Raw genomic sequence first — 20,530 nt, 5'->3', positions numbered from 1 at the left:
CTTGACCTGAGCCATAATCGAGCGAGTTCACTGATGGACTCTATCAATTAAAAATGCATTCTATAATTTATCTCTTACACGAGAAATAACAACGGTCGCCGTACGTATACATTATTGAGATTTACGTAGATAAGGATCGAGCTGTACATACATCCATCACCGAAAGTATCAAAGGATGCTTGTAATTGAGAAAGAGAAAGAAAGAATGAGAGAAACTAGACGCGCCTAATAATAACTCCTTTTATTATTTTTAATGTTATCATTTACCTTAATTAGCCTAAACGGTGCTTTTATCTGCGACCCTCTAATGTACCTGTGAAAATGATATATAATAAAAGTATCGAGGGTTAACGAATATTTTCGATGACAATAGTGACTTTGACGAGAGAGGCAGCGGCGGCAAGGAAAGGCTTTGCTTCCTTCTCCATCGTTTTTTTTTTGTTTTTTCTTTTTACGGTCAGTGCTGGTGGACGAGCGATAGTACGCTAAGATCGCTCAATCTGGTCAGTCCAATTGTTGGTAGAGATCTTCTATCTGTGGTTTGAAATACGCTCTTAGTTGAGGCCGTTTCGATTTCAACGTTGGTGTTAGAAGCCCATTTTGTACGGAGAACGGGTCTGGATGGAGATAAATATCTTTCACCTGCGTACGAAAATAATTAAAAAAACTTCTTATTAAATTATTCAATTTTATCACTATACTTTCAAGTTATTTCAACTTTTCAAAAACCTTGACTCTTATTTTTAATAAAATATACATAATCTTCCAGAAATTAAAATAGAATACGATTAAAAAATCTCTTTAAATTGCCCAAACTAGACAAAGAGAATAGAAAAGAATAAGAAACGATAATTTACCTGTTCAAAGGACTTAAGACCAGCTTCTTTCCCCCACGTTAACATATCATCCATGATTAGTTTTTTGACTTCTGGATTAGCGCACAAAACGCTTAATGTGCCGGGTATGCCATTTTCTACTGCCCAGCACTTGACTACGTCTACTTCTGGTACTACTATTGCTATGATACAAGATTTTAGTGACTCTCCATGGACGAATACTTGTTGCACATATTGGCTGCGTATATAAATATTTTCGATCTTCTCCGGCACGATATACTCTCCTTGCGATAACTTGAAGATATGCTTCTTCCGGTCGATTATTTTTAACGTTCCGTTCTAAAAGTATTTTGAAGGGAATACAATTTTAAAGAGAACAGAGATCTCTCTTTTACAATATTAAAATCAAAATTATATTTTTCTCCCTCTTAAAAAAATTTCAATTTCACATAGAAAAAATATATATATATTATTATTTATTTATATCATAAAAAGCTGTAAGAGAAAAATATATGAGCGATCAATTCGGTTAAAAATTTTCATCATGAGAATAAAAATTCGCGGTAATATAATTGTGGATGAAATATAATTACTCACAGGCTGCCACATGCCAATATCTCCCGTGTGATGCCATCCCTGCTCATCGATCACCTCGGCAGTCTTTTCGGGATCCTTGAAGTATCCCATGAAGATGTTGGTGCCCTTGACGCACACCTCACCTTGATTATTCGCCGCGTAATATTCCATCTCCGGAACATCGACGAGCTTGACACAACAGCAAGCCACCGGTGGTCCCACATGTTCCGGCACATGATCGCCCTGTATTTAGAGAAATATCCGAATTAAATCTACAGATTAAATTGAAAAAAAATTCCTACTTTTCACAGAGAACATATCATATTATTCGTCAAAGGCGAATCTATTATATCAGCGAATATTTTGCACATATATGTATAGCACATAACACATGTGCTATACATATACAATATCTATAAGATACATTATATACCTATGAACGAATGGATCGATGAATTTTACGACGGAATACGAGGTGCATTCAATAACGTAGCAGCTAATGGTCTTGTGATAGAGGTGGCGTGTGGCGTGCCCTGGCACATGGCTCTAAAGCTTTGATTTGATGACAGAAATATCTGCGACCGCGCGCGCGCGACTATACAGCTATGTCGATATCTCGCAGACGTGCCAAGAATAGAGAGGACACGTATCACTTGATTATTAGTCAGTACTCAATAAAAACAACATTTTTGAATGCCATAGTCTGTCAGCAATAAATACCTTTTTTTTTTTTTTTTTTTTTTTTTTTTTTTAAATAAATGATCGATTAAAAATAGAGAGAAAGGCGTGACTGAATATCGAATTACAATAAAAATATCTACAAAAGAATGTTGTGTACAAAATGAATATTTTACTGTACTAACTTCTTGCAGTATGTAAAGAAATTATATAGTAAGTGATATGTTAAAAAGTTATGTAGCAAAAAATTAATATGCAACTGCACATTTTCATATAGTAAAGAACAAAATGCTACTAATTTAATGATTAGAGTGCTTACAAATTATCGTTTCTTAAATTATGCCTGTCCGAGCTTTTGCACGAGTTATAACAATAAAAAAAAATATTACAAATTAACTTACATAATTAAATACAGAATAGGTTTCGTCAAAAATCTTTGTTCGCAAAATATATAGTCGATATGTTTGAGAAATCATCCTACTAGAATTATTTGGTTTCATATGGTTTCGTGATTAAAGATAGAATTAAATGATGATGTAATGAACGATCTATTATCGAACATCACTGTTTGTTTATTTACGAAAAACTTGGATAATTGCGTATATCGATTTATCGAATAAATGTTTGAGCACGTGTGAAGAATTTACAAAATTTCGCACATATACAATGAAGATCTATGTCTCTATTAAATTTTCCGCATAATACAGTTTTGTCGCAGTGCCAGACGGCGTTCGATGAGATATGATATTCGAACTTGATTTTGTGAGTTTGACATTGATGGAGGAACGATAAAATTCTCCATATTTCATCGGTAAAGCGATAGAGTTGTAGTCATAAAACTTTGTTATTTCTTCAAGACAGTTTCGAACATTTATATAGGCAATGAAAAAAAATATTTTGAGATAAATAAATAAATAATATGTATATATATATATTTTTTATGTAACATTCAGCTGTGTGCACACATGTATATATATATATATATATATATATACACGTGTGCACACATAGCTGAATGTTACATAAAAAAATAACTTTACTTCAAAGTTCACTTATCTTTACTGCTATGCATGATTCAGAGCGCGCTTACATTATTACGTTTATCAGACTTGGTTTTATAAAAAAAATATATTTGTAAAGCATTTATCGACCGCTCGCATAATCGTCGTTAGCAACTATATGTATGATCGAAAGGTCTCTACAATACGTATATACATCTATATTTATATATTTTTTCTTTAAACATTGCTGCATAGGATATTAACAATTATGGACGTATGCCTATCACCAAACACTACTTTCTACTTTTTCTTCGAAAGTATAAGAAAACTGGCACAATTGTATTCTTCAGAGGTGAGAGAGAGAAAGAGAAAAAAGAAAGTATTAAAGAAACAAAATAAATGAATATAAAAGAAAACATGGGTGTAAAATAAATAACGTAATAAAAATAAATAAAACAATAATAAAGTACTAAGGGAAAAAAAATGAATGTACATAAATGAATTTAATACTCATGCATTGATAACACAAAGCGCAATGCAATGTCATCTTATACATATAGAAATGTACAAAGATCCACGTTATAACATTTTGAAACGCACCACATTTTAAATTTATTCTTCGACAACTTGGTAGAAATTAACATAGTTTTATGACTGACGGCCGTAAACGCGAGAACGAGTTTTCGACGACTGACAGTGACGTTGTACGGGAATACGAACCTGAATAGTAAGTGTTATTGGCGCGCTGCATTCCGTCTGACCGTAACCCTCGACCACCACGCAGCCCAAGGCGCATCTGGTGAATGTGAGCACGTTCCCTGCCAGCGGCGCGGAACCCACGAGCATCAGTCTCAACCTGCCTCCCATCGACTCCTGAATCTTCCTAAATACGATTTTATCCCATATGCTGTTTATCCTGACGATGCTCTTCTTGAGCTCTGTCTCTTTCGCCCGCATGCCCATACTAAAGATCATCCTCTTCAGAAACGAGCTGCGAAGCTCGTTATACACCTGCAGACACGAATCAGGAATAAAATAATGATAAAAAAAAGAGCATGATATAATAGAGGGAGTGACGCACACATTTCCTATGCATATTATATTTTTAGATTATTTTTCCTACCAGCTCTTTGTAATGAACTGATTATATGAGATGCGTCATAATCAGTTATTTTAATATCTCTCATATATTTTTCCCACTTAAAACCGATATTTTCCTCCCCGTCGTCAAAGTGTGTGTGTGTTATTGCATCTCGATAATTTTGGCCGTTTGATATATTTTTGTTATCATTAGCGGGTTATTATAAAACGGAAAAGAAGATCTATTCATATATTTAGACAGCTGCGTTCGAGTTCGATGTCACATCTTATCGATAGTCAAATGGGCAAGCGATGATAAATTAATTTATTATCCAAAAATTCGGTAGTGGAAATGGAGAGACTCAAGAATATTCAAATGTATTCGCTTTTTATTTTCTTTTACTAAAGACAGACAAGCCTGACGGACTAACCATAGTGTGTATATGTGTTACATAACATATTTATTAAATTTTACATACTACAGTCGGACCTCTTATCCTACGACATTTTCGGTCCGGAATCTTCCCCTTAAACCTCTGATCCTACGACAAAAATTTAAAGGTGGGGGTATAATTCCCCTTTCGCGGTCGTAGCATGAGAGGATTTTTTGTCGTAAGATAAGAGGTCCGACTGTATCAGCAAATTTAACATTTATCGCGGCGAAATCTACGTACTTTACTCCGCACCTGCTATGCGTACGTGTATGTGTGTGTGTAGAAAAAACGCGTGACCCCGTTGGCTTTTTTCGTCGCGCCTGCTTTTTGAAGCTCGGATAAAGTAACCAGTAGAGGTATCGACGTGCGCGACAAAAGATACGACGCGAAACATAATTCAATGGTACGTTTCGCGTGTGTGTGCCTCATTCAGACAAACGTCAGAATTACGTCGTGGAGTCGATTCCGCACCTGCTCCCCTCGTTTTCGCGATACAGGGTTGGCACTTGGTGAATTATTGCGTAGCCGCGAGAAAATTCACGAGACGCGCCAAGTGAACGCTATTAGAATTAGGAATTGCAATAATGATGCCCAATAATGCTTCATTTAAGGGTTAATTTTAGAAAATTTGAAAAAAGATAAGAGAGAGAATAATTATATTAAAATTAATATTAGTAAAAGAATATATTATATAAATTAAAAAGAAAGTAAGAGATATATTTATAATTTGAAGATAATTATCGGAAAACATACCGGAAAGATTAATTATAAATTATATTAAGATTATAGATTATTTTTAATGGTGTTTTTACTGTCAAACATTGAACATGAAAAAAGTTATGAAAGGCAAGTTTATTTAATATCGTCGTACAGTACGTTGTTGTCGCGCTGTAAAACTATTGAACAGTGTCCAAGAACACGCAACTTCCGTTTAACAATGAACCACATGCTAGTAATAGCAATTATGTTAAATTGAAGCATGCAAGGAAATTTTGTTGAACTCTTTTAATGAAAAACATGAAGAAAATGCACGCAATCCATATAAAAGACATCGTTGCTTCTGTTTTGAAGAATTTACACCGGTTTTGAAGAATTTACATCTCTTTTACTAGATAATATATAATAGAACTAATATTTACAAGCCATTCTTGTAACATCGAGATTAAGAAAAGATACGCAACCTTATGTCAATGTCAATCTAAAAATAAATGAACGTAAAGCTACGTTATCAATCATAAAAATATGAACATGGATTATCTAATCAAAACAAAATCTTTCAATATATTATCTCTATTAGATTATTCCGAAAAGTTTGATAAATGTATAAAATATATATATATATATATATATATATATATATATATATTTATAAATTTTTTTTATATTTTGTTAATAAATTATCTTCGTTTAAATAATAGGACCAATGTTATTTGTATTGATAATTAATCTCACACACTATAAGTACCACAAATTATATGACTTTATTGGATTATTTGGAATAAGTTTTCATAGTATATTTTTTATCCCATATATGTATAGGATAAAAAAACATAAACAACTATGAAAACTCATTTCAAATAACCCAGCAAAATTATATAACTCAATCATCATCACCAACTACTGGATTTGCATGATGTAGATATTTAAGTGTATTATTATATTGTATAATATATCATATATCATTTTGTTTTTTTAACACTTTTATATATATATATATATATATATATATATATATATATATATATATATATACGTATACATATATAGTCAAAAATGTCAAAAAGATAAAATGATATATGACATACTATATATATATTATACAATATACTTTCACATTCAAATGCCTATATTATACAAATCCAGTGGACCAAAAGTGCAAATCAAAAATAAAATGCGTATTGACACAAAACACAGATAAGCAATAGTAATAAATTATTTGAAGTAAACCGTGATAACAAAGAGAATGCAATCGCGTGATATTTCAGAATTAATTCTCACAAAGTAGATATATCCAGACATAAATATCGTACAAATGTCTCTTTCATAAAAAGACATAAAGAATCATATTTTTCGTGGAAAATTACAATCTGCGCCTCCTTTCCTCACTTCTTTCATCTTTTTACGATTGTATATCAAATATCCCCCATTATATCTTTTTGCTCTCTTAAGAATAATAAGAGTATCATAGAAAGGCATATTAAAAAGTTTAATATGAATAACTTATCAGTTGTGTGTATGACGTATATTATGAATAAATTATCAGTTGCGCGGCTCTCATTAATAATAAAGAAAAAAAAATTATTTGCAACTCTAGAAAATGTGTTTGTTCCAAATAACATTGAAAATGATAGGACAACAAAATGGAAGAAACATATCTCAATGATCACTTACCTTATCGTAAATTCGATTCAGCAACCTAGGTACGGCCGGCATGATGGTAGGTCTAAGGGCCTTCATGTCGTCGGGTAGTTTTTTGATGTCACCGCTGTAAAAGCCGACGGCACCGCCCATCATGTACAAAGTATTCTCACAGCAGCGCTCCAGCATGTGCGCCAACGGCAAAAAGCTGATCATCGTGTCCTTGCTCGTCAACCCGTGATCACCCATTTGCAACATCACCGAACAATTGGCCGCCATGATGTTTTGGTGAGTCAACATGACACCCTTCGGGTTGCCGGTAGTGCCGGATGTGTAACATATCGTGCAGAGGTCGGACGGCTTCGGCGGCAGCTCCGGATGATTCTTCTGGGCGCCGAGACGTTCGATGTCGTCGAATCTGTACAGCTCGATTCCGCAGTTCTTCGCCCGCTGATTTGTCGCCGGCCGTGTCTCCTTCATCACCACCAGCTTCCGTAAACACCTGTAGTGATACCGAGGAAACATTGAAATGTGAAAGGAATGAACGGAGGCTTCCTCGGTCGAGGAAGCCGCTCGTTCACTTTGTAAGCTCCTGTGACTTCTTGGCAGCGTTACAAATTACAACACTTTCAACATCTCGCTGCTTTTGAAAATGTTTTCTTTGACAAAACCGACACTCTGTGTTGACCACGTCTCGTGAGGTCGCGTGACGTTGCGTCATAGACAAAAATTTGTTATGTTTTAGTCAAATATAGATCTATAACTCCTATATGAAATGTGGCGAAGAACATGCGTGTTAAAGTATCATTAATGTACATCGTTATTAATATTGCAATGAGACACTTTACATAAATTTTTAAGCAAAGAGAAGTTTTACGAAATTGATTTTCTTCTTTCTGGATATTATTTCATATAAATATTAGGCCGCATATGTAATGTATGGTTCTTTCTCTCTCCACATTTGCTGCTTAAACAAAAGTTAATACTTGTAATCTAACCATGCATTTATACATAAATTATCTGGCATTTAATATGCAATCGATATATCAACGGCGACTAAATTACTTATGTACGATTCTTCCATTGGTATGCTAAATTAAGCGCTGATTAATTCTTAAACGCGTAACTCTAGCGCGTTGATAATATTCTCAGATTGCGTATAGTTACGTAAAATGAATTTTTCATAAGACTGTATGTCAATCATTGCTACAATGTGTTTGCATACTGCTTAGAATTTTAAACAATTGATACTTATGTGTAAATCAATTATGTAAAGCAATAGAGTAATAAGTAGATCAAAATCAAATATATAGAAGATATTTTAAAATCCAGAAAATTTAATAGAATTACGAGATTATTCAAAGAATTAATTTAAGGCTTCTAAGAATATCCTAATACAATTTTCAAAGAATTGTCACATACCTCGGTACTTTGTCGAGGAGTAAATTGCACTTTTGGTCATCTTCGCATACTACCAATTTAATTTCAGCCTGATTGATGATGTACGCGCAAGCATCTGGGCCCAAGGTGTCGTACAATGGCACTACTACAAGCGAATATGAATAGCATGCCTGCTCGGTGAGAATCCATTCGGGACAATTCTGACTGTACAGGCCTACTAAAGTTTGTGGACCAGGGGCCAGCCCTAGGGACACTAGGCCGGAACCAAAATTCTTCGCCCTGAGCAGTGCCTCGTTGTAATGAAGCCATTGATAGGGCTTGTTGGGCCCGTCCCTCCACCCAAGGCAGGGACCATTATCTACGAATTAAAAGAATGTCATATTGATTAAAGAGAATAATTACTTCAGCAAAATTGACAAATCTTGTTTAGAATATATTTTTTTTTGACATATTATAATGAGATCGATTAAGATACGCGCGTCTGTTTATGCATCAAGAATAACGTTGGAGAAAAATAGATTTCTTAAAACAAAGATGTGAATAAACGTCATACTAAAAGGATTAATCTATTCTACATTATAACTAACAGTAAAATATATAAGTGTAATTTGTGGCACAATTGAAAATTAACTAAAACGCTTTTTGTTATATTATTACATTTAATTGAAATCGATTTAAGAATAATGAAAGGAATAATGCTTTTTGTTTTTCCCACTATTTCCGCAATATTCGGAATAGCATTCTATCTGATTATTATGGATGATATTTAATTCGAAAATTTAAGAAATTTATGAATCTTTAGGAAATGTAGAGTCTTGTGATAAGTGCATTAATTACTTTTTGTTTACTGCTCAAGTTGATCCGAGAAAGTAAAATCAAATCTAGAAATTGCGTCATTTTTTTATTTTTATTTTATTTCTTGTAAACGAAAAGAGATAATAGAATTTGATAAAAGAAAACTTTTTTCAACGAGATGCATATATGTATCTTTGATATAGTTATTTATCAATCATTTAAACGATCAATTATTCATAAAATCATAAGTATTTAAACAATGATTTAAGCAACTGCTATTTATGTCGAGAACGTTAAGAATACTTGTATTTTCAAAGTTTTATAAATTTCTGAATTTTCTAGTCAGAAAAAATTCTCTCATGAATTTAAAACAGACGTGCAGGACGAGCTGACAAATAAATAATAGCACACGTGGTGGACTACTAGTCGTAAGATTTCCTCGTACGATTGTTATGCGAGCGGCACCTCGGCAAGATTATCGATCTCCGGACACACTTGCCGTCATCATTAACGTCGTCATCGTTATAGGTCGTGCAAAGGCTGCGACAGGTGTCGGCTGCGCGGGCGTGGATTCTGCGCGACGAGGCGAAAATAAGAGATGTTATACACGTGCCCGAAATAACTGTCAACCTTCGTCGGAAAGGTCGTCGAATCTCGAGACGCGAATCGCCGGTCGATAATTTGTTAGCCGTTAAGCCGCGCTTATTAAGAAGCTGCTTATTTATGAGTTTCATAGCGCGATCTTCGGTCCACGTCGCTTGCCAAACGACGCTAGCTAAATTGACTCGTACGCAATTGCGTACGTTACGGATATGCAGATGTATGCGTAAACATTGAATGTGCCGTATCCGTAAACTTCACATACGAATATTACAGAGATTTATGCGATTTTCTCTAAATCCGCCTGTCTCTCCTTGAGTTATTCTCTCATTTAATTTCATCAGCCGACATTAAGGAAGAAGTATGAATTAGTTACGTCAAAATTAATACATTTTGAGATTCAATTGACATTGTGCCAATCACTTTTAATCTTTTAAAATATGTATAAAATTCATAATTAATTTGTAAGTTAAAGATTGCCTTGTAGAATATAATTTAATTTCAAAATTGTAAATATTTACTATCGAACTAACTTTTTTAATTGTACAATGAAAATTTTAATTTTCTCTTACTTTAACTTATAAATTATTTATTAATTTTATATTGTAAAAAACTAAAAGTGCAATATCAAATTCATAAATCTCGAAATGTATTAACTTTTAACATAACTGATTTGTATAATTCCTCTTTAAATAAACGTGACGTTAGATGTCAGTTGAAAAGAAAACGTAATGAATCGATTAAACGCCACTTAACTTTAATTAAAGTGTTTAATCGAAGGATGGCTATTTCCTTTTTGAAAGATTGGCGTGAGAAACAGAATTATGTTGCTTCTGAAAATAATGACTTACTGGATTCCTTGGCGCCGCGACGGAAGCCGTCATAGAGGGTGAGCGTATCCTCGAATAAGAAGGTAATGAATTTGCCTTCTCTGCCTTCTTTGTAGAATTTTGACACCCGGATATGTTCGTTGCCCTGCGAATAAGAGACGAAAAGTCAAGTAAAACACACACACACACACACACGAGATTCGGTCGATCCGGCACACGAGGTCCGGTCGATCATTACGTAACCGGACATGCGGCAAGTGCAACACTAAATTTAGCCGGGCGACGCACGCGGCCCCGCGTATGTACATATCAACGCGCGCGGAGCAGCTGATTACGCGACGAAGGGTGAAGGGCGCAGGTGAAGGGACAGTTATATCACGTATGTACGTATTAACCCGTTTCCTATAACATATCGATCTTTGCCGCCGAGACCGACGCGGACGTTCGCTTCTTTCGGCCCCTCATCGACATGCTTGTGTAACGACAACCACCCACGTTCCCGACGCATACCACATCGGCGAAGCGTTTCATATACAAGGTTATAATGATTTATGTATTTTTGCAGTAATTTGCGAATTTATGATATAGTCTTTCACGATAGAAAATAATGCAATTATTATCTTGCATTTTGCTTACAAAAAGCATTAGTTTTTCAGTATATTTAATAAAATTTTAAAAAATGGCAGTATTTTTTTCTCGATTTAATAAATGATACAATTTTATTTATTATTTTTTAATCCGTTAAATTTACTTAAAAAAATTTTAATTTTATGATGTATAAAATATTTAGCATTAAAGGTAAATTAGATAAATTATAAATGTAACGCGCAAAAAAGTTAAAAGTTACATTTATATGTTACGATCCATTATGATAAGTACACTGCAATTTTATTATCATATGTTTTCATATTAATTATACGTTACAATGTTCAATAATTACGAGATAGCTCACTTCAAAAATTCAAGATTATAGCGTAGTAAATGAGAGCTGCGATAAGCATCTGTTATGTTTACTCAAATGATGTAACAAAGAATGTACATTCCTTAATGATAAGTTGATGATAATATATCTAACTTTTCGTAAAAAAAAGAAGGATATCTCTTGTACATGCATAACTTATATTTATAATAAATTGTGTTTAAATATTTAATATATTTATATAATTTATATATTTAAGTGTAATTAAAAAAATACGTATTTGTGAAGATTTATATTTTATAAAGTCTCGTAAATTTCGGAGCACAAGTTCAATCGTCGGCTCGTAAACGAGAGACAAACTGCGCCGCGCATAATAATTAAATCGTGAGGCCCTTCCTTTTCAACGGAAGCCTTAATCGTCACCTTAACCGTGTCAGACTGATCGCCGAGATCTATCGGCGGATGAATCGGTTCGGGAAGGAAGCAGCCTGACGACATGCTGCTTAACGGGCACGCACACGCCGTCGGGCTCTTCTCTTAAAAGAGATCGGTCTCTCCGACAGAGACAGATACAAAGACGGATCGGACCAGTCGGATCAACACGCCCGCGGTCACTGAATTCAAGTCGAGCTTGCGACTCGAGCTTGCGGTCCGAATTTTTGGCTCGCGACGCGTATATCACGCGGATGCTGCTGTTCGGCGCTGCTCTCCGTGAAAGAGATGTGTGATACTGTCAATATTGATCATCAGTTATTTAAATAGACATTAAATAAACTTAATTATAAAATTAGCCTTTTATAACTACGTCAAATTTGTAATGTTTGTAAATTTCATCCGATTTAACTCTTAGATTATAATATACAATATATTTATTTATCAACTTTTTTTTTTCTGCTTATATTGGCCTATTAATTTTATATTTGCATTTTTTAATATAAAGAGCCTTCCTATTTAAGTATTGTTAAAGATATAGGTAAAGATAATATTATTCGAAATTGAGAATATCCGTTTGAATATATATATATATATATAATACGTATATATATAGTTAATGCGCCCATAATTACGGAGAAACTTTGATCCTTGGATCGTATGTCACTAAAACGTAATTACGATAGTAAATCAACTTGAAGTACCTGCTTAATATATCGAGCGATCATTTAAACGAGAATTTTCCTTCATCGCTAGATTTAAATTATGTACAGTTCAATGTATTTTTTTTCTAGTTAAGGAAAGTGATGATTTTTTAAATTTCTCGCAAAAAAACGTAGAAGGAAAATGCCAAGACTTATTGATTCCAATTCTTGATTGAAAGTTCAAAATAAAAATTTAAGTCCACAGATATTTGTTAGAGCTTTCTCTCTAATCGTATTATAGCTTTTATAATATCATCGTTTCAAACTTTTTGAATAAATGGCCTTTTTAAAAATGAATGAAAAAACGAAGAAATTAAAATCGATATCCGCAGAAAATTATTACAAACGTAGCAAAAATTGTTAGAAAAAAAAACAAAACAAATAAATCTTACAAAAATATATAGAATAACGAGATATCAAAAAACATAATTTATCATCATTATTTACATTATATAAATCGCCAAAAACTTGCGGAAGAAAAGCTTTCAAGAACTGTCGATAAAAAACAATATAAATGAACAATGAATGTACAAACTAAATTTCCGATAACTAAACAGATGTTCATATCAGTTCTGATAAAGTGTAACAGAGATTTCTTAATTGCTGAGGAATAGAGATACGTTAGTTTAGATATTGCCCGTTCGATTTCAGTATCTTCCTACGTAAAATTTAATATTAAAAACTCTGCAATGCAGACTTTTTTGTTTAATCTTGATTTCGTGTTTAGGTATCATTCAGACATAAATGTTGAAAGTATTCAAATATATATTCAAGCGTACACGTTTGCTTTTTTCTATTGTGCAAATATCAGGAACATTAAATGTCACATTTAAAAAGTGAAACTAAATGGAACAAATCCAAACAAAATTTTAAAAAATTCGCAATATATAACTCTCTATTCTGAATATTCATCCAATTTTTGATTTGATAGATTTCTAATTGTGTAAAAGTGGAACCGCACAATTTAAATCGCAATATCCGTATGCGACACCGACCAGTCTCGCGAGAGTAAGCAGGCCCATCCTACATGCAAAGATCCTCGACTAAGCGTTTAAATATAGCGTATCGTCGTCCTCGAGGAGTTTGGATCATCGCCAGCGGGAGTTTGGCCGACCGATCAACGCCACACGTCGACAGTGGTGAAACTCTGCTTTTCGAGTGTTCTTTCTCTTTTCGTGTATCTCTCATCGTGTAAGCAAGTTAAAAGTTCAGAACAATGTGTTATCATACCGTGAGATGTGTGAAAATACGCTGAACTTTCTTGAAAAGCCGCTTGTTTTAGGAATCATTCGCCATGTAACATGAAAAGGGACGAAGGATAATACACATAAAACAGGTAACACAGAATTATATGTATTGCTCCGAAATATTGTAAACTGTTTGTACGTATCTTCAAAAAAAAATTACGTCAAAATGATATAGAATTCTAATTGTAAGCGAGTCTTTTTCGAAACAATTTAACTATGAAATTGATTAGATTTTTGTAGACTTTTGTTGCAATGTCTTAAGAAAACATTTTTTTAGAACAACAACAAATTGATTAGATTTTAATTTTTAATTTGATCAATCGATGCAAATGAGGAGTCATAAAACATCCGAAAGTTAGAGATGTTTGAATAAAAAGTTATAAGTATTACGCAAAAATGAAGATTATTATGTCATATCAGTATTGATAATCTTCATTTAAAAACAATGCAGTACATGTGATACGTATTTAAAACTTAATGTATCAATTTACTTTCTTCTTCGGATTGTTGGATCATTTCCTTAAGTTCCCTAAAGAATTTTTTAAAGTCTACTTTCATATTTATTGTTTTGTAAAAGATATTCTATTAGATATTGTAGAACACCCTATATGGAAGAATCATAGAAGATAAAGTCGACTATTCGCAATTTGCTGATTGAATGATTCAATGAAAAAAGCAATTCAATAATCATACATCACTCTAAAGAGACAATATAAGCCATTGATATGTAATCTAATACCCATTAATAATACATAAATGTTGATTTGTTTAATTTTTAATTATTACATGAGATATTATCGCGTTCAAAATTATTTATTGATTTACAAAAAAAATTACAAAGTAAAAGAGAAAATGAACACGTCTTTTTTGTCTCATGTCTTCTGTTCGACTTCTTCGTTCATTCATTTGCAATTTTAATTTGCTCTTTCTCTTTCGACCTCGTGTCATTATTATTGTAGAGAATTTATTGTAAATAAGAAAAATCGCATATATACACAAACATCGTCACGGGAAAACGTGTTCAACGGTTCGACTGTCGAGAGTTTTAAGTATAACAATCAAAATAACAATATGACGTCCAAAATAAAATCTCATACCTTTTACAAAAATAATTCCCTAAATGCAATGACTAAACTCAAAACGTTAAAGCTTTGAACTTTATGAATCTTATAAATCTTATAAAAATAGTTGACAACAATGTGAAATCTAACAAAATCAATCTAACAAAAAACAATCACAAATATTTACAAATAAACTTATTCGATGATTCGAAAAAAGTACATCGGATTCATAAAAATCGATATCTCATCTCTCGCGTCGACAGTCGGGGTCTGAAGGAAAGCTTATGTAAGTCGAGACGAGGGTCGTTGCGAGCCGATCGGTAAAGTTAATCTGAAAAGCTCATTATATATATCTGTAGTGAGGCTTCGAAAATAACTTTAACGAAACCTGGAATATATTTTGCAAAGGATTCTGTAAAATCACATGATCTTAATGTCTCTGTAAACCGCTCGTATTGTGCTCGATAAATAAATTGCTAACACGATACGTAAATATGGTGGTTAATTCAATGAACGCGAGAAAAAAAATATGATAAACAATTAAGGAAGCGATCATATTATTTATTGGCAAATTGTTTATTTAGCTTCGGAAAATACGCACGTATTTCCATAGGTTGATTGTGCATAACTTTAATCAATTAAATTAAAAATTTGCAAATCAATAATTAAAATCAAATTAAAGATACGAAAAAGGCCAATCTTATACTATATATATATTTGATTCATTGATTAATTAAATCAAAGTTATGAAAAAGGTCAATAACGGAGCTAAGTAACGGATGTTAACGAGCGAGTCTATATTCAATAAATGTACAAAATATTACATCAACCAAACATTTTGATCCAAAACTTTGGAATCCTCTTCAATGATACTCAAATTCAATTCGTTGTTTGGCTCTTTTTATAACTTTTGGTTTAATCAAATACATATATAGCATAAGGTTTCTCTTCTCTATTAAATAAAATTAAAAAAGGGAATTTTTAAAAATAGAAATTAGAAAACACACACATATTTTTTTTCAGAATAACAATAAAATTTAATTATATATAATAATATTTCGCTTTCAATTTTCATTGAATAAATCTTTGACATTCATAATTGCATTGAATATATAAAATTATATATTTAGCATAATTGCCACATGTGATATTTATATAAATATAAAAATGTATCTATGTATATTAATGTTATAAAAATGAGAATCTGAAAGAATTAACAATAATATAAAATCAAATATAAAAATAAAATAATATTAGACAAAATATTTAAAAAACATATATATGTATATTTTTGCACGTAATATAAATAGAAATGCAATACATAATAAAACAGAAATTATGTATAATAAAACAGAGAGAGAGAAAAATATATACATAGTACAAACATATAGGTACCTTTTTTCTCTTATTTTGTTTGTTTCACATTCTCTCTTCCTTTCTTTCTTTTCCTTTCCCTCTGTATTTTTAATAAAAAGAAAAATATTTGACTTTTTAAATATGTTCCTTTATCTTCTATTTACAACAAATTGATCTATATTTTATATAATTTTGTTAGATATATTTCCTATACACATATTGATATTACTATAAATATTGCATTCAAAACACATCAAGCAAATAATGACAAAATTATTATAAATATTTAATTGTTTCAAATTTAAATATCAAATTAAATGCTTTCAATCATTTTGCAATAACATTAGATACGAAATCATTTATTTTTTAATTTCTTTTGATAATGATAATGCTATTTGCATTGTCATTGCATATAATACATAATTCATTGTGTTAATGCAGCAAGATAGGAAAAGATAGAATTGATTGACGTATGCGAACAAGTAAGCAATAAAAAGAAGTACATGTAGTTAGCATTCACTGACCAATGCCGAATAAATTATAAGCTTATAAATATTCTTCATACTGTCAATGTCATCACTGACGATAATATATAATTTAATTTTATTTTTGTACGAGAGATAAACGCATGTACATGCATAATTATAAAAGTTGACTTTTTAATTACATGCTAATATACATATAGCTAATACATGTAGCTAATATAAATATAATATACATATATTTTGGATACATATATTTTCATACTATAAATGTCATCACTGACGATAATATATCATTTAATTTTATTTTTGCACGAGAGATAAACGTATGCGCATGTACATGCATAATTACAAAAGTTGACTTTTTAATTATAATACATGCTAATATAGATATATTTACATTATTCTTAAAGCTAGAATCTAAAAAAGGAAAAAAGTCACATTAATTAATAGTAACTTTAATAGCAATAAGTTATTTATGCTCTATTTTTTAATAATAACAAATTAAAGAATGTGCTCAAAGAGTATTTTGTGTTTTTTGTGTCTCTTTAATATACACTATAACACAGTGTTCAAATATGAACACTATCTAATGAAATCTATTGTTTATTTGTAAAGACAGTACGTCTTCTTGTGCTATCTAGAGATTAAACTAATAGATGTATGATAGATCATGATTTCTTTTTTGAAATCTTCTGATTTAAATTCGCTACTTCTAAGAATATTTATTGCTTATATATGATACACAAATCAATGACGTGCAAAGATACGCAATGTATGTACATGTTGGAGATTATTTAAATAAAATCAATATTTTTTTCGGCGAATGCGGAAATTACTTCAAAAAAGTATATATGTATTAATGTGCTTTAGACGAGCATTTCCATAGCACAATTTCATTTTATATTATAACAAAATGTCATCTAAACAACATATAATATTTTTTCTTATTTTGTGCGTGGATTCTAGATATATTTTCTAGAATATTAATCTAAAATTATTTAAGACTCGCTATCTGCATAATTTTGAGAAAGATAGATCTATTAGTTAAATTTTTCAAAAATAAAATAAATCATGCGCGACTGATACATATTCGAGCAGAAAACACGTGCAGCTAAAATGAACAACCAATGAGTGTGAAACAGAACGAGAATTCAATTATAATATAAGGGTAAATATATATCGACCGTACACATATTACATATGTGTGTGTATATAGGAGTAGTTCACGCAAAGTTTTATAAGATGTTCTCTTGACAACTATCGTGGACGACAGCAAAATTTTTTCTTATGTTCTTATATTTTTTCTTGTTTTCTGTGAATCTTTTATGTAATGGAGCAATATCATCCTTGAGCCTAAGAACCATACATAACATAAAAAATGTTATATAAAAGTCTCCAGAGAACAATAAAATATAAAAGAGAATTTTATTGCTATCCTGAATAATTTTCAAAAAGCAACTTAAAACATGTCACTGAGGATCATTTTGTATAATAATTTTTAAAAACACGTAATATATTTAGAAAATCTATCCGTAGTATTATTATTCAATCAAGAAATGATATTATCAATAAAACGTCATGTTTGCCGTAATTTGCCGTCGACGAACAGAGGGCAACGAGCAAAGATTATATATCAGAGTATGAAAACAAATCAATTTACTTTAATAATCATTTTCTCTTACTTTGTTTGCAGCGCATGCTGTATATTGTATAATAATACTAATTTTTATGCGTAAGTCCTTATAATCCCTTCGTATCAATTTCACACTAACCCATGTATATTTTTTGTATGTTTATTAAATTTATTGTTGTTTACTAAAAACTTTCCATCTTTTTTTCATATACTATAATCGTATATTTATAATAACATGTTTTGTTTAACACATACGTTATATAAATACTCTACTTTAAATTGCGTACTAAAAGCTGTCAAACTAAAATATTCTTTTTTCTTCGGTTAAAATCTTTCAATCTTTAAAATACATAATACACATAAATCAATCCATTAAATCAATAACTGTCACATTAAATATTCGTGTTGTTTCAATATCGATCTTTAGATAAGAAATTCTTTTGATAACGATTTTTAGATAACAAAATTATATATATATATATTTGTAAACAAAAGCATGTGTTTGATGCGACTTTAAATGTAATGCAAACGGTACAAAATTTATTCTCTTTAGCTTTTTTGTTTTCTTTTTACAATAAAACAAGTGTTTAAATATTCAGATGAAAAAAAGTGAAAAGAAAAACATCAGAAGGACAGTGTAGAAGAGATGGTTAATTGATCAAATCTATTTGAATTACAATCATCTCTCTCCCAACAGAGCGAGAAAAAACGGTGCTTGTCAGTCAGATAAACGTAACCGACACGTGTTTCTGTTTCTTACTTACCGGTAGTATTGTTGCCTGAGCATCGAGCGGAAAGAGCGGTCTCTCGGCCTTCGGTCTGGAAGCCCAGTAAGCCACCCCGGTGACAAAGAGAGCACCTGCCGCGCCGCCCAGATATGGTAGGTAGTCCTCGAATTGAGACTGTAACACTTCGTTTAAGATCGTTTGAACCGTTCGTGACTATAATTCCAAGCTTACGTAACTGGTTACTATACTACCTGCATGACGAAACGATACGAGTGCAGGGAGATAGGTGCAGATGCGAGACGCGCTACTCTCGTGAGAGTCGAAAGGTCGTCTAACGACTTTGCTAAAACGATTGCCGAGAATAACGAGCGCGCAGCTCACTCGAAGATTCGAAACAAAGTGAGCGTTCAGACTTCACACTTGACAATGTATCCGAGCGCGAAGTCCGAGTCCTATTATCCCGTATGTCTACGGACCTTGTTCCCGGATATCTACAAGTCCGTTATCGCACGCGTTAAACTGCAGTGACTTACAAATATAACACACATACACATATACATGTAATACATATAGATTGCTGAGTTCAGGTATGCGTATACCATAACAGATAATATATCGTATCCGGAGCGATATAACCATGAAATGAATTAAATGAAGAAAGAGAGAGAGAGAGGGAAAGAGAGTCAAAGAAAGGGGGAAAAAATTAAAGATAGAGGAAAAACGAACGTGCGAGATACCGGCTCACTCTTTGCACACACCCCCCGCATACTGTCCTACAGTTAGTAGTCGATATAACAATAGGTGTATACTCACTGGTGAAAAGAATAATAAGTAGGAATGTGTTTTCTCTCGCCGTGATCCACGAAGGAAGCACGAACTAGTCGAATGAGTCCGGGTACCACCAGGGCGCGATTTGAGAAATCGCGAGAGCGAGAAGGCGGAGAACGAGAAGGGAACCGGAACGGATGGCGCACCCTAGGGGCTGGCTGGTCGGCTTGACTGGCCGGCAGGGAAGCTTAGGGTCAGGGCCACGGCATGACACTGCCTTACTTCTTTCGCAAACAAAGATTTCCCTCCTCGCGCTTTTCGCGCACGGCCGAGCTCAACGTACGTTACGCGATGCGGACCCTCACTGCTGGCGTAAACGCGGCGCCATGACGTCACCCCGCGCATACCGCGCGGTGGCGAGGACGGCGCGAATCGATGCTGGGCGCTGCGACGACCACCCTTCTTCGTTACCGCGGCGGCGAGCCACCCTGACGAAACGATAATCGCCCCCGCATGCGGCGCAGGCGCGTGATACGCCGGCTATCGTCCCGATACGCCAACTGGTGAGATTTATGCTGTACATCTTGCTGTATATATTTTACTCTCAT

At 32.8% G+C, this 20,530-nt stretch overlaps 1 protein-coding gene across 3 annotated transcripts; it reads right to left on the bottom strand.

Moving 5' to 3' along the window:
* Positions 1-224: 224 nt before the first annotated feature.
* Positions 225-20,109, bottom strand: LOC140669742 (long-chain-fatty-acid--CoA ligase 1). 3 transcript variants are annotated; one of them, XM_072899811.1, is made up of 9 exons: positions 19,968-20,109; positions 19,191-19,336; positions 10,611-10,734; positions 8,386-8,722; positions 6,997-7,465; positions 3,812-4,102; positions 1,434-1,655; positions 858-1,175; positions 225-642 (listed from the first exon to the last, which is right to left on the bottom strand). In XM_072899811.1, coding segments are annotated over exons 1-9 (2,046 nt in total). In that variant the 5' UTR covers positions 19,969-20,109; the 3' UTR covers positions 225-504. The 3 variants fall into 3 exon arrangements, with proteins under 3 accessions (XP_072755912.1, XP_072755913.1, XP_072755914.1); XM_072899812.1 differs by lacking the exon at positions 19,968-20,109 and adding an exon at positions 19,406-19,547 and having other exon boundaries at positions 19,191-19,328; XM_072899813.1 differs by lacking the exons at positions 19,191-19,336; positions 19,968-20,109 and adding an exon at positions 11,932-12,135.
* Between the last annotated feature and the right edge of the window lie 421 nt (positions 20,110-20,530).

This window comes from Anoplolepis gracilipes, chromosome 9, assembly GCF_047496725.1.
Source record: "Anoplolepis gracilipes chromosome 9, ASM4749672v1, whole genome shotgun sequence".
Lineage (NCBI taxonomy): Eukaryota > Metazoa > Arthropoda > Insecta > Hymenoptera > Formicidae > Anoplolepis > Anoplolepis gracilipes.
The sequence above is the reverse complement of the archived record's forward strand: the minus strand, read 5'-3'. Positions and strand labels throughout refer to the sequence as shown.

What these genes read in the sequence shown, in the direction of transcription:
- LOC140669742 (XM_072899811.1), bottom strand. An exon ending in CTCAGGCAACAATACTACCG is followed by an intron (nt 10,735 to 19,190) that starts GTAAGTAAGAAA and finishes TCTTATTCGCAG; the next exon opens with GGCAACGAACATATCCGGGT. An exon ending in GTCTTAAGTCCTTTGAACAG is followed by an intron (nt 643 to 857) that starts GTAAATTATCGT and finishes TTTCGTACGCAG; the next exon opens with GTGAAAGATATTTATCTCCA.